General features: G+C 41.9%; 1 protein-coding gene across 2 annotated transcripts in view; it reads right to left on the bottom strand.

The window, feature by feature from the left end:
- Positions 1-14554: 14554 nt before the first annotated feature.
- ZNF423 (zinc finger protein 423) overlaps positions 14555-24849 on the bottom strand; it is a 536708-nt gene continuing 526413 nt past the window's right edge. For both annotated transcript variants that reach the window (XM_086945443.1, XM_086945444.1), the window contains one exon: positions 14555-15186. In XM_086945443.1, coding sequence (XP_086801569.1) covers positions 15157-15186 — 30 coding nt within the window. In that variant the 3' untranslated portion in view covers positions 14555-15156. The remainder of the gene's footprint in view (positions 15187-24849) is intronic.

Raw genomic sequence — 24849 nt, 5'->3', positions numbered from 1 at the left:
AGCTCTGACCCTGTTGCCCCATGGGAACAGTCCAGTCCGAACTACAAAAGCCATGTCCTTCCCAGAACGGAATCAAGCATCCGAGGACCGGACCGGTTTCGAGGTAACACCTCTCATCAGCCCGGCTAGCTTGACTCCAAGTGGTGTGCAGTGCCTGGGACCCACGTCTGGGCATCCCCAGCGCACTTAGGGCGGCAACTGCAAAAACAACAAGTGATGGACCGAATGTGGATCAATGTCACACACTCCCCCAGTCAAAAGATCTGGGCCCAAATCCATCGTTTTTTGCACTCCACACCACCCTTGGTTAGACAATGGCGATATGCAAATCAGCTCTGACCCTGTTGCCCCATGGGAACAGTCCAGTCCGAACTACAAAAGCCATGTCCTTCCCAGAACGGAATCAAGCATCCGAGGACCGGACCGGTTTCGAGGTAACACCTCTCATCAGCCCGGCTAGCTTGACTCCAAGTGGTGTGGAGTGCCTTGGACCCACGTCTGGACATCCCCAGCGCACTTAGGGAGCACAAAAGTAGACAAAATTAATCAACAAGAGCTTGAAGATAGTTTGGAGGTGTGTATGTGGTATCCCGAATTTATACCTAATCCACAGCATTTAGGCTTCCATAAAGAACAGATTCTACGAGGTAGACCAAACAAAATGTACGGAGTTAAGAGAAAATTGTCCTTTGCTGACAAAATTAAGAACTACTTTAAGAAAGACCAGTGCATTAGAACAAGGGAAGGTGTGATCATTCCTCCGCCAGATACTCCTGCCTCATTCATGATGTTTGATAAAGGGTATCATACGTGCGTGTGGTTAGAGAACTGGGCAAAGTATACTGCAGATGATGGAGTCTTAGCCTTTCCTAATAATGGTTCCTTTAATGGCAGAATTCTGTTCAACTTAAGAACCAGAATGAATGAATTACATCCCCGACCCAGATTGACTCAATACGAAGCGTTAGAAGAATGGGAAATCGAAGCCTTAGAACGAGACAGGCCCAGAATGGATAAGGGTTTGAGTAGGTGGTATCCCAAAATGCATAAAGAGTCTAAAGAGCAGAAAATGAAACAGTGGAGGCAGAATATGATGGTTGAAGGGTTATTTCCCATGATGGGAGTACCTGAACAAAAGAAAGGAAAATGTACAGAGAAAACCCGCCACTTAATGGCTATGGGAGACTCGGAAGATGAACATGTAGAAGACTTGTTGATGAAAAACCCACCTCCCTATGTAGCAGAGTCAGAGCCTTTGAGTTCCCCAAACCTGTTCTCTAAATATCCTAGATGTAGGAGGGATAGTGAGACAGATGGAACGGGTACGGATAGTAAGACCAGTGATGGGGATGGGTTTTGCAGACCTCGTTCTACCGTCCCGAATTACCGTCCTTTTGGAGAAGACCCACCTCGGTTGGTTACTCCGACAGCCCCGAATATTTACCCTACCTTGGTACCCCAAGTTTTGCATGACAATTCCGCAGAAAAGGCTTTGAGAGAGCGAGAGAAGGAAGCCCTGGCTAGACAGCGAGATGAATTAATTCGGACCATAGCTCAGATACATCCTCATCCAGATTCACTGACTATCCCAGTAACTATCGGTCCAGCTATTCCTCTTTACGGGGATAGACTGGCCAGTCCTCAAACTCCTGTTATAACCCCGATGGTACCAAACGCAAGTATCCCACCCCCGAGAAGAGAGCCACTCATAGATGATGATCAAGAAAGTGAATGTGAATCGGTGGTCTTGATGGATCTGCCCGTAGGGGAACCTGGAACCAGTGTGCCAAGGACAAGAAATCAGAGTAGAGCAAAAGAGGTTGTGATTGAAAGCACATCTGGGGTCAGAAGTGCCACGGTAGTAACTCCAGAAGAATTGGACAGATGGACAAAGGAGTTAGAGAAAGAGACCACCCCCCCACCAAAACCCTTAGAAATGTATAGGCTGAGGATAGAAATTGAAGAACTATTGGCCGGAAATGTAGGATTAGACAGGTTAAACTCCTTTAATGAAGAAGAGTTACTGTTCATCAGCAAGAACCTTACCCGAAACACTAGATTACTACATGAGAGATTAATGGACACAGCTGCTGACATGGGAATCGATGTTAGTAGATCCAAAATCCTTCAGAAACCCTACAGGGCGGGTTTTTCAGACAAAGATTTAGAGAGCTTGAATGTAGTAGGGAAACAAATCCAGATAAAAGAATTACTGAAACTCCTACAGAAATGGGGGGATGTAGAAAAATGGAAAACCCGGTGGGCAAAGAAAAAGGAAGACAGTAGGGCCAAATCCCAAACTTCAGAATTCGTGCTCAAAGAAGTAGATCCCGCAGAAAAATTGTGTCCCATGAGAGAGGTCCCTGGGGGAAAATACGTCCATGTCCCGTGGTCCCAACAAGATATTGTGTCATTTACAAATGACTTTCCAAAATTGCGGGAGAAGCCAGTTGACTGGTACAGACAGGTCGAACGCTTCATAAAGGTTCAGAAAGGTCTCCTGAAAGACCTGGATGGGTTTTTCGACATTGTAGTACCTGTAGATTTATGGACCGAATGCAAAATTGAAATTGATTGGCCCAATGACGAATATGCGAGAGATCCCAAAACCGGAGCTCCCTCACTTGAAGTAATGAGGAAGTATGAGCAAGTCATACAATATCTAAAGAAAAAGGTGCCCGCAAAGGAAACTGATTGGACCCGGATAGATAGAACTACCCAAGAGCGCGATGAAACCGTCCACTCCTTTTATGAAAGGTTGCTGCAAGTGTTCAAAACTTACAGTGGAATTGATAATGTGGACATGAAGGACATGACCCATTTCAGTTACAGATTCGTGCTAGGATTAAGGCCCGAAATATCCCAATGGATACGAGATAATAAAATCAGTTTGCAGGGTAAGCCCATAGATGATGTTCTCAAGTACGCCAAGTACTGCGAGGATGAGATAGAAAACAAGAAGAAAGCCCTCAAGGAGAAGGTTATGTGGGCACAAGTGAAATTGGCTGAACAGCAAGAAAAACAGTTAAGTAAATTGAATTCTAATAATAATGCCCAAAATACCAATGCTGGGGGAGGGGGGAAGCCCGAGTAAAAATGAGTCGGGAAGAGGCCATGAAGAAGTTCCCCTGCCACGGGTGCGGTCAGATAGGGCATTGGAGAAACGAGTGTCCACATCTACAGGCCGGTAATGCCCCTGTAAATGGTTTAAATCCACAGGTGCAGAAAGAGGGGACACGAAAGAACCAGCAACAGGTAAAGCTACCTCCAATACCTCGAGCTCCTAGACAGAGTTATAAGAACCAGGGTCAGCAGAATGAAAGGGCGGAGATATGGGAAGGAGAGAATGAAAGAAATGCAACAATTCCACAGTATTTGTTAAATGATTCTTTTCTCTGTGATGATCAAGATTGACGGGGCCTGAGGGGGGAGGACAAGGAGTGCGTACTTGGCACCTCCTTACCGGTAGACCAGACTGGACCATACATTGAAGGAAAGGTTGAGGGAAAAGACGTCACCTTTCTATTGGACACTGGTGCTACCCGTTCCACTGCGAGAACAGTGGATGTTCCTAACCTACCCCTCTCGGGAGAAGCAATCCAAGTAGTGGGTGTCTCCAATCAGATAATCAGTACTCCAGTAACTGAACCTATGGAAGTTTCCATAGGAAATTTTAAAGAAATGCACAGATTTGTGGTCTGTGACTCCAGTCCCGTGAACCTATTAGGTCGTGATTTGTTGTGCAAAATGAACTGTACTATCTTTTGCACACCAAAGGGTGTCGAAATTCAGACCCCAGATGAAGATGGCCTGTACAAATTGATGTTAGTTAGACCAGACACCGAAATTCGAACCCTGTCCATTGAAGACCTACCTGAAGAACTGCAGTTAAGAGTGGTACCCGAAGTATGGGATTTCACAGGAAGAGATGAGGGCTTAATGGCAAATGTGGATCCAGTTAAAATAGCAATAAAAACAAATGCTGTATACCCCAGAACAAGACAGTACAAAATGAGTGCAGAAGTAAAGGCGGGAGTCGCAATTGAAATAAACAGGTTGCTTGAAGCAGACATCATACAGGAAGTCATGAGCAGTCTCTGCAATTCGCCCATCCTTGGAATAAAAAAGCCTAGCGGAAAGTACCGGGTAGTGCAGGACCTGCGCAAGGTAAACCAAATTGTTGTACCTTGCTGTCCCGTTGTGCCTAACCCCGCAGTGATACTGTATCAGATTCCTTGGAATGCGGAATGGTTCACTGTCATTGATCTGTGCCATGCATTCTTTTCCATCCCATTGCATCCAGAAAGCAAGTTCCTTTTTAGTTTTGAATTTGACAGTCACGTCTATGTCTGGAATCGTGTCCCCCAAGGGTACACTGAAAGTCCATTGATTTTCAACCAGATCCTGAAGAAATGCCTTGAATCTTTGGTACTGCCAAGAGAGTCCGTTTTGGTACAGTACATAGACGACCTTTTAGTGGCGTCTAAAACTCAAACTGACTGTGTCACGGACACCATTGCCTTGCTGAATCACCTAGGAAAGGGAGGGCATAAAGTATCACCAGACAAATTACAGTTCTGTAGGAACTCGGTCAAATATCTGGGGCACCAGATAGAAAAGGGGGTCCGAAAGGTCACTACAGAAAGGATCAAGATAATCCAAACAATGGACCTACCCCGAACTCAGAAAGAAGTGAGAATGTTCCTAGGAGTTGTGGGGTACTGCAGGCAATGGATTGTAGGATTTGCAGCTCTAGCCAAACCCTTGATAAAAATGACCAAGAAGGGAGTGGAAGACCCAGTCAGTTAGGACAGTGAAAGCATGTCCGCATGGGTAAAATTGTGAAATTGTCTATGTACAGCTCCTGCATTAGGAATGCCTGATTATTCCAAGAACTTCGAACTTTTCTGTGACACAAGAGACAATTGTGCGCTCTCAGTCCTGACACAGGAGCATGGGCTGGTCAGGCGTCCCGTGGCCTATTTTTCAGCCACTTTAGATCCAGTGGCTGCTGGATTACCCGGGTGCCTGAAAGCAGTAGCTGCTACTTGCGCCAGTCTAGAACAGAGTGAGAATATTGTCATGGGACATCCTGTCACTGTATATGTTCCACATTCTGTTGTAATCCTACTGACAAGAACCAAGACCCAGTATCTCACACCTAGTCGGCTGACTAAATATGAGAGAATTTTAATTGGTGCTGAGAATGTAATTATTTCCCGGTGCAATGTCTTAAACCCTGCAACCCTGTTACCTGTTCCTCTGGATGTAGAAGCAGAGGATGAAATGGAACATAACTGCATCGATTTAACTGAATTCAGCACTAAGCCACGTCCTGATATCAGAGAAATAGCCTTACTTGATGGGGATCGTACAATCTTTGTGGATAGCTCATGTTTAAGACATGAGGATGGAGGTCTGAGTGCTGCCTATGCTGTAGTCACCTTGACGACCACCCTGGAAGCCTCTTACCTATGCGAAGTGAAATCTGCACAAGTAGCAGAACTCATTGCGTTGACAAGAGCTTGTAAGAGGGGTAAAAACAAAAGAATAACTGTTTATACCGACAGCCAGTATGTTATGGGGTTGTTCATGACTTCGGCCAACTATGGTTACAAAGAGAATTCATGACTTCCTCAGGTACCCCTATCAGAAATGGAAAGGTGGTACAGAACTTACTGGAAGCTATTCAATTGCCCAAAGAATTGGCTGTGGTCAAGTGTGCGGCTCACAGATCTGGAAATGATGATGTGACAGCCGGAAACAGGTACGCTGACCAAATCGCCCAGTTTTGTGCCCGACACAAAATGTCCCTCCAAATTGGGTTATGGGGTGGTGGAAACAGCTGCCAACTGATGTTGTTTGAGAATGTATCTACATGGGAGGAATTGAGAGACTTACAACAGGCAACAGACAGGGAAGAAAAGGGCAGATGGAGGGCGAACGAATGCCGAATCAGGAATGATGGTGTGGTGGTTGACCCCTATGGTGTGCCTGTACTGCCAGACAGCCTGGTAGATCCAATGGTCAGAATGATACATGAACCAACACATATGGGAAGGGATGCAATGTGTCGTGTGTTTGACAAGGTATTCTATAATTCAAGGTTCAGGAACCAAGCGGAAAGATTTTGCCAGAGGTGCCTAGTATGCCAGCAATTCAACGCAGGGAAGAGGACTGTAGTAGAACAAAGTACAATTGGAAAGGCAGTAGGTCCCTTTGTCAGGATGCAGGCAGACTTTATCCAGTTGCCCATGTGCAAAGGATACAGATACGTCCTAGTAATAGTTTGCCTATTTTCTAGATGGGTGGAAGCCTACCCAGCAAAGAAAAATGATGCCATAACTGTAGCCAAACTATTACTCAGGGAATTGATACCTAGATACCGAATTCCAGAGACTATTGAAACAGACCAAGGTGGGCACTTTGCCAACGATGTCCTAAAAGAACTCTGTACAGCATTTAAAATGGAGCAAAGGCTGCACTGTGCATACCATCCAGAGGCTTCTGGAATAGTTGAACAGATAAATGGCACGATAAAGTCCAGACTGGCGAAAATGTGTGTATCCACCAAAATGAACTGGATAGAAGCTTTGCCCCTTGTGCTGATGAGTTTGAGAAGTATTCCGAACCGAAAAACAGGCCTGAGCCCCCATGAAGTGCTAATGGGGAGAGTGATGCGACAGGCATGGGTACCTGGACACAAACTGCTAAGTATTTCTGATGATTTGATACTAGAATACTGCAAGCAGCTGGGTGACCAAGTGCGTTCTATCTCTCACCAGATTGGAGAGACAGCTGACGACTGGCCCAAGACTCCAGCACATAAACTGAAGCCAGGTGATTGGGTGGTGTTAAGGAAACACACCCGGAGGAGTTGCCTTGGACCAAAGTGGGGAAAGCCAAGACAAGTGATCCTTGTCACCACAACTGCTGTAAAGTGTGCTGGTGTACCGAAGTGGATCCATGCCAGCCACACGAAGCGGGTAACCGGAGAAAACGCGACTGAAGCTGAAGGTAGTCCAGCTGAGGAGACTCCCGAAGAGGGTCCGGATCTCGCTGACATCGAACTGCCGAGCAAAAGTCGAGACGTTGATTGGTTCCCTGCCGACGACCAGGTTCTTGATCCAATACGAACCAGAAAATATTCCTACCTAGATAGTGAGTGGGATAGTGCAGGAGAGACAGAACTAGAGGACGAAGGTCAGGTCATCGAGACTCACATCAAACCTGATCAGAAAGTAGGCCAAGTAGGGACAGATCAAGCCATTGACACTCCTCCTGAAACTCCAGAATCTGGAAAGGGTCAGATAGTGGTTAAAGTTGAAGTTCATGCGGAAGAAAATCAAGGGATCGAAGTGCATGAACAGGACCAGATAGATATAGACGAACGTGTTCAGGAAGCAGAAACCAGATCACCTAAAGTAAAGAACAAATACAAATTCAACCTGAACAAGGCCAGCTTAGGAACCAGGCAGAAGAAATAGATGAAAGACCTGGAACTACTCAGACAGGAAGGGAAATAGACACTGACAAGATAAAAGTGCCACAGCGAAGTGAAATCAAGAGAGTTCACGAAGAGGGTCAAGTTTCCTCGACCACTGAAAGCCACAAGAATAAGGGTGAACCCCGATACATCAAAAGACTGAGACTAAGAATAAAAACAGTTGAAGAAAAACTAAAAGACCGAAAAAGGGCTGAAAGTGAAAGAAAAGCAGCCCGAGGCAAGTCTCTCAGAAAAAGCGACAGAGTAAAGAAACAGAACAGGCTGTATCGAAGCCCTGAATGGACATACTTGGTGTTGGAAGAAATTGATGAGCCCAACCACAGTGGCAAAAGTGACGAAGAGTCCATTGCTGATCAGAGTTCTGACGAAGACCCTCCTTGAAATAAACCCGAGTGAGCCTCTGGTGTAAAGAAACAAAGAGGGGTTGAAAAGCCACCTGTAAGCTATAATGTCTGATTCAAGTGTCAATGGAAGATCCAGATTTAGGTGTTGCAAAACTTGCTGTAAAATATGCTTATGTAGTGTAGCTATGTTGATAGTGATATGGATAGGACTAACAGTCTTTATACCTTTTATGATAAGTAAAGATCCTAACTTGTCACCTACTGAACCAGAGACATTAGACACAGAAATTGTACAGACTGAAGAAACACCACGAAGTTTAGAGAAACGTGACAATACAGTTAGCCTGAGACACACACGACCTAAATTAGAAGCATCAGATGAGGGTGGACTACATTTTCACAAAATGAGAAACAGGACACATTTAAATGTTTTTGCTAACCTTTTAGTGCACTATGTAGAAGCTATGGAAATAGAAGATTGTTAGGTCTGCATGAAGCTACCCACTTCTGTAGCTGAAGGTGTGACATACCATTTACCCCTAACCTATGGAATTTCCTGTAGTATATTAGCAAGCTTGTTTTATAGAAGCACTTTACAGTACTATTATTCAAATGCTGACGTAATTTTTTCTGAACTTCCTATTAGAGGACACCTGAACATTGTACATGTCAGAAGCGAGGTAACCCGTTATATGGGAGAATATTTCCTGACTATAGGTGACATAGACTTAAATGAAGCAAGACAAGCTAATCTGACCTGTTCCTTGCAAGAGCAGGAAAAGATGTTTATAAAAATGGCAGACAGAAGGAGGGAAAAGTTTCAGAAAAAGGCAAATGACGAAAAGGATAGAGTCCCTAGGTGGGCAGAACATATGGACAACACCTCACAAGGCGAAGCTACTCCTGCTTTGTTGCTGGATTTTGAACGGAAAGGGAAACTTTGTCTCCATAGAGAAAGGACGGAGTATTATAACAATGTATTCATCGGTTCCAGCGAGTGTGAACATAATTACAAGGTAATTGGAGGTTGGGGTTTCAAAAATGGGTCAGAACCTGTGTTTCCCGGAATTTATTATATATGTGGGAACAAGGCTTACTTCAAATTGCCGGATCACTGGTATGGAAGCTGCTACTTTGGCATTGTCTTCCCAAAAATATATCATGTGAACAACGCTGCTGGAAGCAATGAAGAGACTAATGGCTTAGCGCATAGAAAACGTGAAAGTGTAGGAGAAATTATAGGTGATATTTTTAGTGCACTGATACCTGGAATGGGGGTAGTTCTGAATACTCACAGAATCTGCAAATTGTCTACAGTAGTGGATCGGTTATCAACTGACACTGCTGCCGGATTCCTGCTGGTCAATACTGAAATGGTTGCGATCAGATCAATGGTTTTACAGAATCGCCTTGCTCTTGACACCTTATTGGCAAAAGAGGGCGGAGTCTGCAGGATGCTGAAGGCGCAACATTGTTGCACCTACATACCCGACAAAAGTATCGAACTTAAGAGATATGTAAGGAACATAACTAATTTGGAAAAAGAACTCAAACCATTAGAGGTTGACAGTGCCTGGACGAGACTGACTGGAGGTCTCTCCTCTATAGGTAGTTGGTTTTCTAACTTAGGTAAAAAATTTCTATGGAAAATACTGATGCCAATAGCTGGAATAGGTGTGGTTGTACTGATCATATTCATCTGCTGTAAATGTCAAAAATGCAAAAAGTACACTGTGAATAAGAGAGGAGTGAAGAGAAACATTGATGAGCTAGAATTGGAAGAATTGAGAAACCAGATTTATAAGAAAGCAAAGAATCACCACTCTCATAGAGAAGCCGAAAGAAAACTCAACAATAAGTCTGTTGAAATCGAGATGGATGATATGGAAGAATGAAGTTGGCATCTGTTTCCTTTTATAGTGATGATAGTAAATATCATCAAAGAGGGGATTGATGGAGCAAGGATTCGCACGTAAAGCGACTTGCCCTGGTTCAAGAACCTCGCCTAACTTGTAATCATATTAATTCAACCTGTTCGTCATTTATTTAGCATTTTCCCCAACACGCGGGTGTCCCTAGGAGGCTTGCTTACGTGTTGTTTCCATATTAAACAAAGCTTGCACTACTGAATGGCCGCTTTGCAGAAAATAGTCTGCGCATGCGTCGGTCATACCCATGTGATGTGACGCACTCGCATTTTTGGAGGGATTTGTTGCTCATGCGCACTGTTGCAAACATGGCTGCTTGTCTCTAACCATGCTCTCTGCTTGCCCCGCTGTTTATGCCTATCTGTCTTTTTGCACTAAACCTTAATGCTATAGATATTATAAAGTAAGGGGTGCAGTGAAGCTTTTATCAGTGTACAGTGTAATCATTTTTTCGTGTGATTCTAATTTGTTTTCGCTTACTTTTCATGTACCACGTATCTATGGGCCTGGGGACAGGGAGCCGCTCCATATTGAAGCTCTTCTAAACCCTGTCACGTGACATGGGAGAAACCCCACTGCGCAGAAGCTGAAGCAAGCCAGCTGGCTCCCGAAGCTCGATGCGCCTGGGAACCCACCTAGAAGATGCTGCAGTCCACCTTGACTGTGATACATTGTATCTATGTGCTGTACACTCTCATTGTTTTCTATATTCCTATGCCTGGGAACGTGAACCCAAGGGGCGGGTATGAAAATTACATATTAATGATGGGAACACTGAATTATAGGTGGTGACAATGACAAAGTCGCCTCTCCTGACCAATCATAATGTGGGAATTTGTCACTTGCAACTTTTGTGGGTGGTCTAGGGGTCCCAAAACAGTATAACTAGCTTAGTATAGCTTAGAGAATTTGTCCGAGTAGCAGACCAGTCACTGACCCTACGAACTCTATAGGTGATTGATACAGAGGGCTGCGGAGCACTCTGTCTATACTTTTCCACAAAACTCCAAGGGGTGGAAATAGTCTTAAGTGCTGGCGAAGCACTTTGCTGGGGAAAATCGAAAACCCAATCGGGGTTACTGGCGGATTCTGTGCAGAAGAGGGGGTAACGCAGGCGTTGCATCCGAAGCTGCAGGGGTTGGTCGTGCCCTTTGGTGAGCCCAGTCCTGACCCAAATCCTGAGGGGTATCCTGTCCTGATTGTCCGTGAGCGGTACCTGCTCACCTTCTGGTATTCCTGAATCCTTGAGGGTCCTGTCCCTGATCTTGTCCCAACTGACCCGTGGCCAGGGTTAGTCTTCATTCTCGTTCTAGGTAAATATCCTCAGTGGGTGTCTGTCAGACTATACTCTTACCTTTCCTTTCTTAATAAAGCATTCTTGCCTGTGATATTGCTCTATCACCTCTTAAGTGATTTATATGCAACTGTTTATTAGTGATGTTCCACTTCTTTCCCTACCTTTAGGACATTATTGAAACTGTCATATTGTTTAGTGTGTTCCATTTTTTCCCTTTTTCCTTTAGTATGGTTGCAGTGAACTTAGTAAGAATAGCATAAGAAGCCTAGTTTAAGTGCACATGTTAGGTCCTTCCCTCGTCCCTTGTGCTAGTTTAAACGTGTTTTGAATAGCTTGTTCTTCAATACTCATACCCCGTAGTGTTCCCAATTACTCTAAATGGTACTTGCCCTAATCCATAATTACATTGTGGCATTGATTCTAATAATTGATGTGCTGATTTGTATTTACCTCATTATCTTGGCATATTCATTCTGAAATTTCTTTTATAAACTTTGAAGACCCATCAGGTGTCTGTGGTCATTTTACAGTATAAAGTGTGGATAAATGTACTAAGTGCATAAGAGTTCTACTCCTTTAGGAATCTTGTCGCCTGTCCACTGCTAGCTCCTGAATCCATCAGGAGTAATGTGCCTGTGGTAAGTCAGGTACATGAATAGTAAGTGGTGTGAGAGTCACCCCCCGAATTACTCATAGTAGCGTGCTAAGGATTTCACCCGGTTCATGCAAAACACTGTCGTCATATGCACGCCAGGGCCCAGTGCGTGGAAATTTGGTAAACAAGTGACCCGGGTGACCTGCGCGCTCTATCACTACTACTTCTGATCATTTAGTTATCGTGAATAATGTTACATCTAGGGGCTCTGGTTTTATCAAAGCATTCTGCTGTATTATTGTTTTCTTGTGTGCTGTGTTTTTTCTACTATTCGGTCTGTTCTCATTATGTAAATATAATTTGAGATTTTATTGTGTGGTGTACTAATAAAATCTCACAATCCTAAAGAGGCAATGATATCTTTATTGCCATTGTGATAATTGTGTTCAATAATACACTGACTCTGCCCTACAAACCACCATTGAGCTAAGCAGTGACTGCTTGCCCGTATCTACTCAGAGAATCAAAGGAGCTTATGGGTCATACCTTCCATTGCAACTGAGTGAATCAGGAACACCGCCACTCAGGAACGATAGTGTTTGGTTGCTCCTGTAGCAGCATAGGTTAGAGAAATAACTTGATACACAGAATTAACCATAGCTTGAACACATATTCCAGTTCTTTGAATTATGTCAAAACATGTAAATAAAGCCTTTCTGAGACAAACCATGACTATCAAGCCTACTGCAATGTTTTGTTTCCTCAACTGTAGCTGAAGGGGCCATTACAAAGTAGTTAACCCTAACATTACTTCATTTGAATTCATTAATTGGTTTGACCTCCACCATTTCGTCTTGCACATTTGCCTAGGCTAACACACTAACCAATGCAGATTTCATTGTAACTCCTGAAGGCGAATACAGACATGTCTGTCTTGAAGGTATGTGAGATAATACAATTCAAGAGTGTATAATATTTAACTGCATAGTATTGGTTTGAATGAAGAGGCTAGAAACATTCGAATACATTATCTAACACTGGGATTTTGTGCTGCCAAAAAATTTCCAAACTCGGTCAACATTATCTCTCAACTTTCCTGATCAATATTCCAAACTCAGCCGAAAGCAACACCACTATCAAAAACGTTTTGATTAAAAACGCAAGCTAAACTTTTTAATAGATATTAAAAGATATTTTGGTCCATTTCAAAACTTGGTAATGATCCCGAAGCTTCAGATAATTGCTTCCGATATTCAGTTAAACAAAGAAGCATCTGTATTGATCATTTGTGTTCTAATTTGCTCTTAAAACAAAGAGGTGAATTATAATGATGGTGCTCCAGTCAGATAATGAAGATGTAGATATTTCCCATGCACAGATCTGCCCAATTGTTTCACAGTATTCGACATATGAAATGATTGCGCATCCAATGCAGAGAGACTTCTACCGCAGACTTGCTCACCTCCGATGCCCCAAAAACATTCACATAGGTATTTGGAGGCAATTACATTAGTACTTAAAACATGTATACCCATTAAATATATAGGCATGTCAAGCAATTGGAAATGATCTTTCGAAGTATGTGCTTTACTGCCACTGATGTTTCTGGGGGTATAATTGTACCCCCGTTTACCTGTCTCTTTCTTACACTCTCCCTTTTTCAAACCTTGTTCTTTTTTCATTGTTACCATGTCTACATCAGTTATGCTACATGTAAGGTGGACCTACCCAATAATGAAAAGGAAGCTCGCTAATGCTGGAGTTTCAAGACCCAACTACTTTAATTGGTTGTTTTAATTAATTGAAGCTAATCTGAGGTTTGTCCATTTTGATTCAATTGTTAACTGAATGCTGTGCGTCACCCACTAAACCCGCTGTTGGCTTAGCACTATTAGACTCATCTACAGGCACTACTTTTCGACTGAGTACCGACTGAATACACCTGCAAAAAGGAACATCAGTATACTTAAACTGACTTCAGAAATGTTATGAAACAACAAGGTTACAATATATTTAGCCTTTATTTAGACAGACAGTTCGAAATTGAAAATAGTACTGTGTTGTGAACCGAATGGCCCTCATAAAAAACGTCTGCCCTATAAGAGCTTGAACTATTTACCAAGAAGTTGCTTTCATTTCTTTTTTTTTAATTCCAACATGACAGATTGTGCACACCACTCGAGTAGGACCCCCTGTCTCGTTTACGAGAAACGTCTGAGACCATGTTTATTGGGAAAAAGCCAAGGACCTTGAAAAGACTGAGTGATTCTTTTTAAATCAATATGCTACTGCTTTTCAAGTTCAAAAATGTGTTCTCTTTTTCTTCTGTGTTAATAGATTCCCTGGTTAAAAAACAAAAAAGACATAACGACATTACAGATCAGTATTTCTAAATCAATACATTTATATTTAAATTGCTTATCACCACCCTCTTCCAAAATAAACCCCAAAAATCATGACACTCTGCTCTTTGGGAAGTGAATCACGGAACGATGTTGGGCAACGTAATTTATGTTTTTTCTCTGACAAATTAACCTTTTTTTGGTTTTGTAGACAAAATAAGATGCAAATTAAAAATGAGTAAATCATTACAGGCTGGCTAAGACTATCAAACACTCCCGTTCATGTATAATTAGAGGGACGACGTACTAATACAGTTCTACATTTTACAAAAAGTTAGCCAGAAAGAGTAAATGTTTTGTCCTTTTAAAGTACTCTCAGATTTTACAAAGTGTTAATGTTCTATCCTTTTAAAGTGGTTTCAAATTTTGGAAAATTAAGAATTAAACTTTTGGTACAAATCATTGTGAACAGACCCTAAACGGAATTGTAGATTCCACCACTGCACACGCAAAAATATTATAAAATCTCAGACACAGATGGTACATATGTATTCCCTTTATTGAATTGTACTAGTTATTGCAATCAGATGAAGTCACATTTAAAAAGCAGACCATCCAATTGCACTGAACTGATTATATTCATTACATAATTTTAATCATCTTCCTGTGAACTGGCAAATCCAATCAAAGCATTAGTCTTTAATTAAAAATTGTAGAAAGAAATATTCAGACAACTGCCAAGCAACCACATTACAAAGCACAAATACCTAAAAAAATAAAATTAAACGCAATAAAAGGTAGTTAACAAAAATCACACAGTATTCAACTATAGATATATTACAAGAAGCAACAAAGGACGAGAGAATCGAAGCAAATCTAGCTAACACTATAACTTCAGTCAGAGGCTCTACAGTACACTAGCTGAAGCAGGACAATAAAAAATACTGAGCATGGAATACTTTTAATCTCTTCCATTAATATTCATTTCCAGCTGCTTATAATAGCAGCGCCTCATGGCCAAATCATTAGAGTTTTACATCTGGGTTGCAAATGACACTTTGATTGGATGTAATGTTCAAATGGTCTTCCCCACTGTGCCTCCGTCAAGTCTTCTGCGGAGAGGTGTCCTGCAGTGCCAGTGGCTCACTGCGCGTGCTGGCTCAATGTGTGGTTCTGCAAAGACGTAAAAAGGAGACATGCATGAGGGGCAAAATAATAGAAAGCATGCCCATACCCTCCTACTCAGTACCATTTATGCAGAGTTCTACATAAAAGCCTCTCAATTATTACAAAACAAAATGCAAAAGGAAAAAGTACTCATAAGTAATAGCTGCCAATGTGACACATTTTCTTTGTACTGATAGATCGGTAAACGGGGACTTGAACTTGGATATTTTTTTCTAAATTCTTTACCAACCTTGTGCCACCAGGAGTTCGATACATGTAGAGCGAAAGCACAAAAAAAAATATGTAACAGTGTTCAAAAACATTCTTTCCTGTAGGGTTTGCGAACCCCCAGGGATAACATTAAATATTACAGCTAAGCATGAGGACCCTTACCACATTTTTTTTAATGTATGCGCTTTATTCGTTCAAAAAATGATGCCAAGTCTGCAGCAGCGCGACACACAATTTTGCATAAAAGAAACAGTTCTACAATTAGTAGAGTTATCAGACAAAAATTGATGGGCGTGCTACCGAAAACTATTGATTTGTAGACAATGAATTGCTGTAGGAGCTGAATACAGTGGTGTTTCTAGAAATTAATATTTGTGTGTGCACACATTGGGGCACAGCTAAAACTGTTATATATATTTCATGCACGGGGTTGCTTAAAATGTTTAAATACCTCTTTTCATATGTGTGTGTGTTAATATATATATATATATATATATATATATATATATCACATTTTAAGCAAACAGCACTGCTTTGAATTGAAAGGTAGTTGGACAAATTGAAGTGCATGACAAGGAGCAGTGTCTGTTTTCTGTGTCGCTTCCTAGCACATTCAAGAGCTGTGGTGGTGGGGCAGAAATGGGGGGAGCAGGGGCAAACAGATAAGGGACACAGGCCCCATCTGACCCCCTCTAGAGACGCCATGGGCTGTGTATGCCTTCACAATGTGTGCAATTGCAACCAATGCCATTGACCACTGAACATATTATTTTGCAAGTGAAGGGAGTCTGTCGGTGGCTACTGGGTTGTTAGTGTTTGAGACAAGCCTACTACAATTGCAGATCAATGTATGATTCTTCTAAACCATGGACATAATTTCACTTAATGCTCCAATTGCTTACAGGTAACTGCATTGCTCTGAGTCCTGGTCCCTTGTTTCCCATCATTACAAAATGAGGCCATTCTGCTTCCCCAGACACCAATTACCATATCAAACTTCGAACATAAAAGCCCCCTCCCACCTTCCTTCGTCCTGTTTAATCAAAATCCACTATGTACTCAACTTTGGTTGGCCTGAAATGACAGGAAGGGTGTAAAGGGATGTAATGGCTGAAAACCAAAGATCAGGACTAAGAGTAGGTGAGTAATAGAAATATTACCTCGTCACCCTTCACCCTTGGTTCCCCTCATCACAAAATGAGATATACAAAGCTAAACCAGGACATCCAAGCTTAATGCCAACAAACCCAACTTTAATGAGTACAAAATATATGAGAGAAATATTGATATTACCTCATAGCATATAACACTCTAGAACCAAAAATTCCATCAAGATCTATCCCTTGCACAATTCTATAGTGAGAGGAAAAAGTCTTTGGAGAAACCCAGGTAGGTGCTCTACTTATTTCAGCTATGGATGCCCCTTGAAGCTCAGCCCGAGAGTTAGGCATGCTCTTAGTAGACCTCCCTTGTATACCCTAAGGAGAAACCTGTCCTTAAGACTCATTAATTAAGAAGAACACGGTCCTAACCCACCTACTTAAAGAAGAAAGGGAAGGTTTGATTCCCTTTTTAACTGACCTCGAATTCACAATGAATCTAAGAGACGAAGAAGAGCTACCCTGTCCAAATAAACCGAATGGGCTCTACGAACATCTAGATGATACAATCTCCCCTCCTCCTCTGAGATAGTGGAATCGAAAAATGATGGCAAAATAAATTACTGTTCCTTATGAAAATTGCTCTTAACCTTGGGAACAAAATGAAGAGGATTTAAAATGACTGTGTCCTCAAACACTCTGCAAAGGATTCGTGAAAGATAAGGTTCCCACCTCCCCATAATGTCTAGCCAAAGCGATAGTCACCAAAAAGAAAGATTTAAGCGTCAAAGTTTGTGTGTCTATACTTTCCAATGGCTTCCAAAACCAACAAGAGATCTCAGGTAGTAAACGGTTTACCTGGAGAAGGGAAATGTTATTCAACCATTAAACAGATGGGAAATAAAGCAGTCCTCAGAGAGGTTCTTCCAAGAACTCCTGAATGCTTTAATTCAAGTAAAAACATTTAACCCTTGAAAGGTTCCATCTTGAATAAAAGACATTACAAAAAACTAAGTCAGTTGGGTTTAACTCTTTAGACTGGCACCCCGTACTGAAATAATATCAGTGACTCTAGTATAACTTATTAGTCAAAGCATGCCTAGATGCCTGAAGGGCACCAGCATATTTTTCTGGACATAAGATCTTCAAGTGGCTACCCCTACACACAAGACGCACTATGACAAACGCCCTCATCACCAGCCAACTGGACTAAGGCAATGCACAACTGACACTCCCTACAGAGACTTCAGACCATACAGAAAGCTTCAGTCACACTCATCCTTGGCCTTCCCCGACGAACCCACTTCAAACCCCACCTCAGGAAACTCCACTGGTTCCCCAGACAGAAGAGATGCCAATTCAACCTGCTGACCCATGCACACAAGGTTGTGCGCAACCAAGAACGTGCCAACATTAACCACCACCTGAACCTTCCACCAACCGTCAAGAAGACTATGCTCCACCTCCCTCTCACTTGCCTATACTCGCCACATCTACTGTAGCAGAAGTGGAGGACGCTCCTTCTCCCACATTGCAGCAAAGACCTGGAACAGCCTTCCCAGGCACTTTCAGACCATCACCTAATTTCCAGAATTGTGAATGTGCCTCAAGGCCTGGCTATTCGAATGATCCTCCGGGACCTGCAAGTGCCTGGATACCCTATTGGTGATTAGCCACACTTTATAAATCCTGATTAATTTACTGGAACCCCACTCTTACGTTAACATAACGCACAAGGCAGGATATACTTTGGATGGCATTTTTTCCAATCATGCTAAACTCAGGGTGGAAGCAGTATTACCGATCATCTGGTCAGACCATAAAGCTGCCCAATGTGCTTTAGCGCTAACAGTCCCAAAGCCTATAGCGAATAGTACAGGGAAGATAAAAAAGAGCCTGGCATAAAATAAATTAGCTAAAAAGAGTTGTAGGAAAGTCTTGAAACCTCACTACCACTACTAATCGAAGACTCAAATAGAGCAGCAGTTAAATATAGAGAGTGGATATGGGATGCGGTCTCCAATCTGGGGTCGGTTAAAAACGTAACAACGTTTAGAACCAATCATACTACACCATGGTTTTCCCCTAAATTAAGCGTAATGAAACAGAAATGCAGGCAGCAGGAAAAAGTCTGGAGAGCAAAGTATTGTGAAAATGAATGAGTTAATTTCATATTTATCGGTTTGATAAACCCTAAAAGATACACTTTTATACATTTCATGCAGGTCAAATAAAAATCAGATATACACACACTCCCACATGTATTAGATATCAATTGAATTACTTAATGCTTATCTTCAGATCTGTACAGGTTGGGCTCAATTATAGATATAAAGATATACTGCATACAAATAATAATTTTATAATGCCTATTCAATTATAAGTAAATTACAAATCCAATTAATAAAATTACTAAAGTGCAAGTGCGACAGACATATTAATCACTTTCTAGTATAAAATCAGCACACATGCATATAAAATATTCAATACTAAAATTGGTAGTAAAAACGGACACCAATGAATTAAAGTGTTAAGCCTTTTCCCTTGTTTACTAGGTTTATAGCAAATAAATATCTACTTCGACTAAAAACCTAAAAACAATTTTCTGGGACGTCGGTTTTTAAAATTCTTAATGCTCCTAAGTATGGCCTAATTCCCATTTTACTGCACATTGGATTAATACATTTTTTCCTAGAAATGGCATACGCTGTACAAAAGAATATTATGTGGGAGTCATTGTCTGCAACATTTTGTGAGCTTAGGGTGCAGGTAACTTCTCTGCCATCAGTATTATTGCACATCCACTTGGATGTGTTGGATTTGATCTTTAAGACATCAAAGCAGAACTTTATGTATAGTGACTAGGCCAATTGAGGTTGTACTTTATCCAGGTAAACTTTAAAAGTAGAAGATGGTTTTATAGATAAAAACTGTGATGTCAGCTTTCCTATTTTGGGGCAAGGATGGATGCTATTTTGTATATATATATCTAGTAAGCATTTTTCAAAGCTTTTTTTGAGAGATGTGTTACTAGGTAGGGAGCATCCCAAAATCTAGTTCGACCTAATTTATAAAACCAACTTCTCACATGCTGAACCCATGAAAGTGTAGTATTGGAATCAAGTCTCAGTAACTTACTTAACCCTTCTTTAAAGCTTTAAAGTTATTGTGTGGTCCACTAATGGACCCAAAACAGCAAAGGTCTTAATGTGGCTTGATGCTCAATTCGCCTAATGTTAATATCCTGGATGATGGGGATTATAGGTGTAGATGGAGAAACATCCTTATGTATTTATTTTCCTCCCCAGTAAGCATATTCTGACTATGAAATGAAATGAAATGAATGAAACTTATATAGCGCACGACTTACCCTGGGGCATCTCAGCGCTTGCTTGGGGAACCCGTCCTGGTATTCCCCTGTGAGATAACCCTGGCAGGGTATCCACAAGGTGAAAGCCAGGCATCCCACCGCGAGGGGCCGTTGTGGAGATTAAGCAAGCTATTGCCCAGAGTCGCAGAGTGTGAACCCGTGAGTCGAGAAGGCACCGGAGCGAGAATTAACGAGTCCGTGGAATTTTTGAGCCCAAGACCCGCCGAGGCGGGGAATTAGCCCCTGAGAGTTCTGCGCCATAAAGGGTTGCGGATTGCGCCCTGTACTTATAAACTGCCGGGGGGGGGGGGGGGGGACGTAAGTTTTTTACAATTGCCTTAGAGTTTTGGAGCAAGATAGCCTTGCATGTGTGCATGTATGGATTCCATGACAGTTTCGTATCTAATATAATACCCAGATAGTTGAAGTTGGCCACATATTCCAGTTTTTGAACAGTGATGTTTTTCTTGAAAGATTTATGCAGATTTATAGCCATGTATTTTGTTTTATTTCAATTTATTTCAAGGTCTTTTATTGTACAGAAATCATTAAAGCAATCTGAAAGGTTTTGTCATCCCTTCGGTGTTTGTGATATTAAAATCGTATTGTCAGCGAAGACTAATGCTGGAACTGGCACCACTCCTAACTTTGGAGAATCATGCATGCAACTCTGAAGATGTTGCACAACATCATTTACTTAAAGTGAGAAGATGGTGGATGCCAATATACATCCCTGTCTTACTCATCTTTTTCTGCTATGTCATTAGACCTTACAGCTGCTAGCAGTGGTGTTTTGCTTTAAGACAATCCTTAGTGAACCAAGGATTGTGAGGAGGTCATTTAGTGGCGTTCGCTGGCTCATGTACTTGGGGAATTTTACTCAGAAGCATTTTACTCAGGAGCACTTTCAATTTCTCTGCCATAGTGCAATGAATCGGCACAATAGGGATCTTACATGAGGCAGTGTTTGTGTAAGGAGAAAGAACATCTGAAAAGGTATTGTGAATCCTTATCATAACTTCAGGATTACCTACAATAGATGACTATTTTTGCGCTCTGAGGTTATTACTGACCAATGGTTGTAATAGGTTTATATTGTTAGAACTTTTGACCAAAGCCCAAGTTTCAAAAAGGATTCCCTCCAATGTTAGGCACAGTGGTAAGTGGTCACTGTCTTCTCTTGACCCTAATTTTAGATCAATGAAGTTATCCCATAGATTGACACGGGCCATTATATAATCGATTTAGGCCCTCAATCCTTGCCCAGAGAAAAACCGAACCAGTTGAATCACTGCAATTGTGCAAGGGACAGGGGTACCAGCCTCTTAATTATCCTGATATTCCTGTTACCTGTATATTCTACACACACATCATGCATCGTAGTGGTCAGGATTTTCTCCAAATGAACAATGCCACGAGGAAATAGTTTCTGAACCTTGCACCTCTGCTTCTCCAAGTAGCACTGACCCACTTTTTATGGCCATTAAATTTTCTTTCTTAAGCATGCACTACCATCATCTTGTCTCTAGGTGTCAGGCAAACTGTTGAGTTCTTAGTTAATCTAAGCAGATGCACATATTTCATTTAGCAATCTTGTTTTGCACATTGGCAGTCAAGGGCATTAGATAGCTTCACAGACGACATAGTGGACAAATGGGGCAATTGAAAGCCTCAGGGAGAGGGAAGTGAGTAAGATGGACATAATGAAGAGCAAAAGAGAGCAAGGTACGCAGATTTGATCAGTTACGACATATACATAATACATGCATGTTGAGTAGCTTCCGTTCCAGCAGTGAAGGCTGGTTGCTGTTGACGTTGCTGTGAAGTAGGTTCTATGTTGAGGTTGCTGCAAGCGAGAAGGAAATAGTCAGAGTAAACTGTGCTTTGAAGTTGGGTACCCCAGTCTTTAGGATGCTCCAGCAAATTTCGTATACATCCTGACACGGGCATTAATGAAGACAGGTCAGCATTTTTCTTTGAAGGCTAAACAAAGTAATTTGAAAGTGATCCTGATATCAGGTAGCCAGTGGATCTCTCAAAGAGTGGGGGAAATGTGGTGGAATGACTTTGCAGATGTGACCAGTCAAACTGGAGGATGACTTTTAATGGGGCTAGACGTGACTGTGGTGTATGGGTGAGAATCGAGTTGACACAATCAAGCCTGGAGATACATAGTGTATGGAATTATATTTCTTTTAATTTTAAAATGTGTAACAATCATGCAGCATGAGACTTCAATGGTTATTTTCTGAAGTCCGTCATTTTGCAAAGCCATTTTATAAATATACTAGCGAGCTATCTGAGCATACATAATTTAAGAAGCCTTAGATCCAAGTATCTTAGTCTGATCAAATGTGATTTTTCTTTGGACCAAAACTACTGCAGAGGTTTAACACAAGAAGTGAGCTCATTATTAGAAGAGCTGAATGTGTAATGTCTATTCCGAATGTACTATTGTATGTATTGAAAGAAGCCTTGTTTGTTTGAGTTGTCTGTATGTATGTATGTATGTGTATTCCCCACGTGAAACTCCAGCAATTTCTTTGCCACCTTGAAGAACAAGGCTAAATAGATTTTTATGTTTGGAGGCATTTGCTCCAATGTTCAAATTGTTTTGTATTAACATGTTTTACTAAAACCTCTGTTTTCTTCCTCACCAAAGAATTGCATGGTTCGATTGAGCTTGCACTGACAAATGACTATCGGGTCTCTTATAGGGGTACCATGAATTGATGAGTAAAAACGATTGAGGACACCGATTGGAAGGTTTAACCAACAAATAAGGTGTCGACTTTACTTTTAAGTGCTCCTTGGGAATGAGAGGTCTCACTTTTTTGCAGAAAAAGAGAAATACATTTGTAGCTTGGGGCAAGTTTTTGATATGCGTTAGGAAAGCCGAGAGAGGGGTCTAGGGTGAAAGTAAGAGTAGGGGAGAATCCAATAAGACATGGCAAATCCAGAAATGTTATATTCAGTTTGAAACTGCATGATAGGAAAAATAGGAGGAATTCAGTCTTGTGTGGGTTAAGAGGGATGTTTTCATCCACTCAGTTTTGAAATCTGATTTAGCATTGATGTAGAAAATTGATCTCTATGATGATTGTAGTTTTGAGATTAGTTAGTGTCATCTGCAGACTAATTGAAAGAGGTTTTCTCCAGGCCAAAGATCAAATTTAAAGGTTCAATATACAGACTGAAAAACACAGCATTGAACATAAAGGGGTTCATAACCCATCTTTTTCATCATATATGTAGGCTCCCCATTTTCATTAGTTGGCATCAGTTGAAATGAAACTCTGCTAAGGACAATACTCTTGATGTCAATGCAATGTTCTAGCGGATGGAGAAATCTAGTGTGGTTAGACTTCTCGAAGGCTGTTGATAGGTCTCTAAAATTAATAGTCCCCACTAAATATGTAGTGACCCTCCAGTTCCTTTAAAGTTGCTGTCTCAATGCTATGACTAGGTCGAGAGCTGAACTGGAAAGTGGATAGTGAGTGTTCCTCATCAAGAAATACATATATTTCATTGGGAACACATCATTAAATTATTTGCAAAGTCTGGAAAACACCTTGTTCAAGGGTTTAGTTGATCTGATTTGCCACATGGGCGTAAAGGCTTTGATGATCTTTGTAGAAGTACATCGGTTTTAATTTCTTGTCCCCTTTGATTGGCATAGAAGCAGTCAGGCTTAACTTAGAGTCAATTTGCAAAGCACTTATGCAGCACTTCAAACAGTAATATAGGGAAATAGAACACGAGTAACATGCAATAAATAATTTAATACCAAAACAAAAATATTTAACAAGTAGAACTGGAGATTTGCAATTTGAATGATTTAAGTGAAAATAGCATCCAAAAGCACAAAGCGCCAACTGTGAATATCTATTTGCCTTGGACCAGGACAACTTCACAAGTTCAGGTCGACCGCAATGGAGCATGTGCCAGCTACAGGGACCCAGTTAGGCCCTTTGAACAAAGTACTTTAAATCCTGGTTGTGGAGTCCTTCATTGAGGATGCATCGTGCAGCGGCGTTTCCTAGGAGGTGCGAGAATGTGATGTTAGGTCCTGCATCATTGTGGATGATGCCTTCAATGATGGGCTTGTGATGCAAAGTCTTGTGGTGCGAAGTCTTGCTTCGAATTAGATGCGGCGAGCACTAATTGGTTCTGAAGAAGCTTCTGCAGCTTGCAATGTGGAGTCCTGCATCGTCATCAAGGAGGCCGCTCATGAGAGGCTTACAATGTGAATGCCTGCGTCATGCTGAGGTCCCAAAGCAGAGTTTGGAGAGGCAATGCATTGCACAGCAGCTACAGTGTGGAGCTTTTAGGAGATGATGCAGTGGTTCTGCTATAATCACACTGGGCTGGCAGAAAATCTTCAGGCCAACTTCCAAGGGTCTAGAACTAGGGTGGCACCCCTTGAGTGCAGGACTCACTAATGACAGAGTCCAGGTGCTGGGTTAAAGACGGAGGAAGCCTGTTCTGTCCCTTAGGCTTATGATCAGGAATCAGCCAACTAGCCCTTGGAGTCACTCTGGTGGCCTTGGTTCAAGATGCAGGTCCAGTCCTTCTCAGTCAGCAGGCAGCACAGCAGGGCAGCAAATTGACAGTCCTACTTGTGGTAAAGCAGCACGGCAGTCCTCTGAGTCTTCCACAGGTCTAGATGTTTACTGAAGAGTTGGGGTCTGAGGTCCAAAATGTATAGTTGACGCCCACTTTGAAGTAGGAGAGGTTTCTAGAGGCTTCCACCCCACTAGGGTGTCAGACATCCCTTTCCTTCCTGTCCTGACCCAAGCGTGTCTGGGCTCACAAAAGACAAGTGACAAACACTTTGTGAGAGGGTTCAGTCAGAGTATTTGTGAAGTGCAAGTGAAGTAGGTAACAGCTCCGCACCTCGTTAACTTAAGTGGCCGATCCTGCCACCACCTAGCTTCCATTTATCTCACTGTCCACAAGCAATACACA

The sequence above is a fragment of the Lissotriton vulgaris genome, chromosome 12 (assembly GCF_964263255.1).
Source record: "Lissotriton vulgaris chromosome 12, aLisVul1.2, whole genome shotgun sequence".
NCBI lineage: Eukaryota > Metazoa > Chordata > Amphibia > Caudata > Salamandridae > Lissotriton > Lissotriton vulgaris.
Note: the sequence above shows the minus strand (reverse complement) of the source record. Positions and strands in the feature narration are given on the sequence as shown.